At 55.9% G+C, this 528-nt stretch overlaps 1 protein-coding gene across 3 annotated transcripts in view; it reads right to left on the bottom strand.

The window, feature by feature from the left end:
- Positions 1-528, bottom strand: part of LOC119587132 (pancreatic triacylglycerol lipase-like) — a 19,007-nt gene that overhangs the window by 9,622 nt on the left and 8,857 nt on the right. For all 3 annotated transcript variants that reach the window (XM_037935884.1, XM_037935885.1, XM_037935883.1), the window contains exon 2: positions 76-297. In XM_037935884.1, the coding sequence (XP_037791812.1) occupies positions 76-297 (222 nt within the window). The remainder of the gene's footprint in view (positions 1-75; positions 298-528) is intronic.

Below are 528 nucleotides of genomic sequence, written 5' to 3'. Positions count from 1 at the left end.
CGCCTCCCGTTCATTCGAATTCCCCGCCGCCGAGAGGGCCCTGTGCCTGCCGCCAGGGAATAAACGCGCCCTTACTCGAAGGAGCGGCTGGGTCGTCTCTCCTGGCCTGGGCTGTGGAGGACGGAGGGGCAGGAGGCCCGAGCAGGGATCCAGTGAGCGCTCGGAGGACCACGGGGACGTCTTGGAAACTGCCAAAGACCCTGTCGATATAGTCCTGTTGGCTACTACGCTCGACGCCCAAGACGAGGATGGCCATCGCCACCCACAGAATCCTGCACGACCCAGCCTGCCGCCATCCTGGAGGGAGGGGGTTGGGTGTGAGTCGTGTTTGTGAGGAACCGCTTCTGCTATTATGGTCGTCCTTGATCGCGTCCCTGCTGTCACATTTTTTAGGTGTACGACGAGACGTAAATGAGTTCTCGCCCTATTCGGTGGGAGTAAGACAGAGATAAAAGTGAAAATGGATGTATTAAAGTCCCGTATGACCTCCCTGAGAATAAAAAAAGTGAAGTATAATAACAGATTTTA

The sequence above is a fragment of the Penaeus monodon genome, chromosome 22, assembly GCF_015228065.2.
Source record: "Penaeus monodon isolate SGIC_2016 chromosome 22, NSTDA_Pmon_1, whole genome shotgun sequence".
NCBI lineage: Eukaryota > Metazoa > Arthropoda > Malacostraca > Decapoda > Penaeidae > Penaeus > Penaeus monodon.
This window is presented reverse-complemented; position numbering and strand designations above follow the sequence as displayed.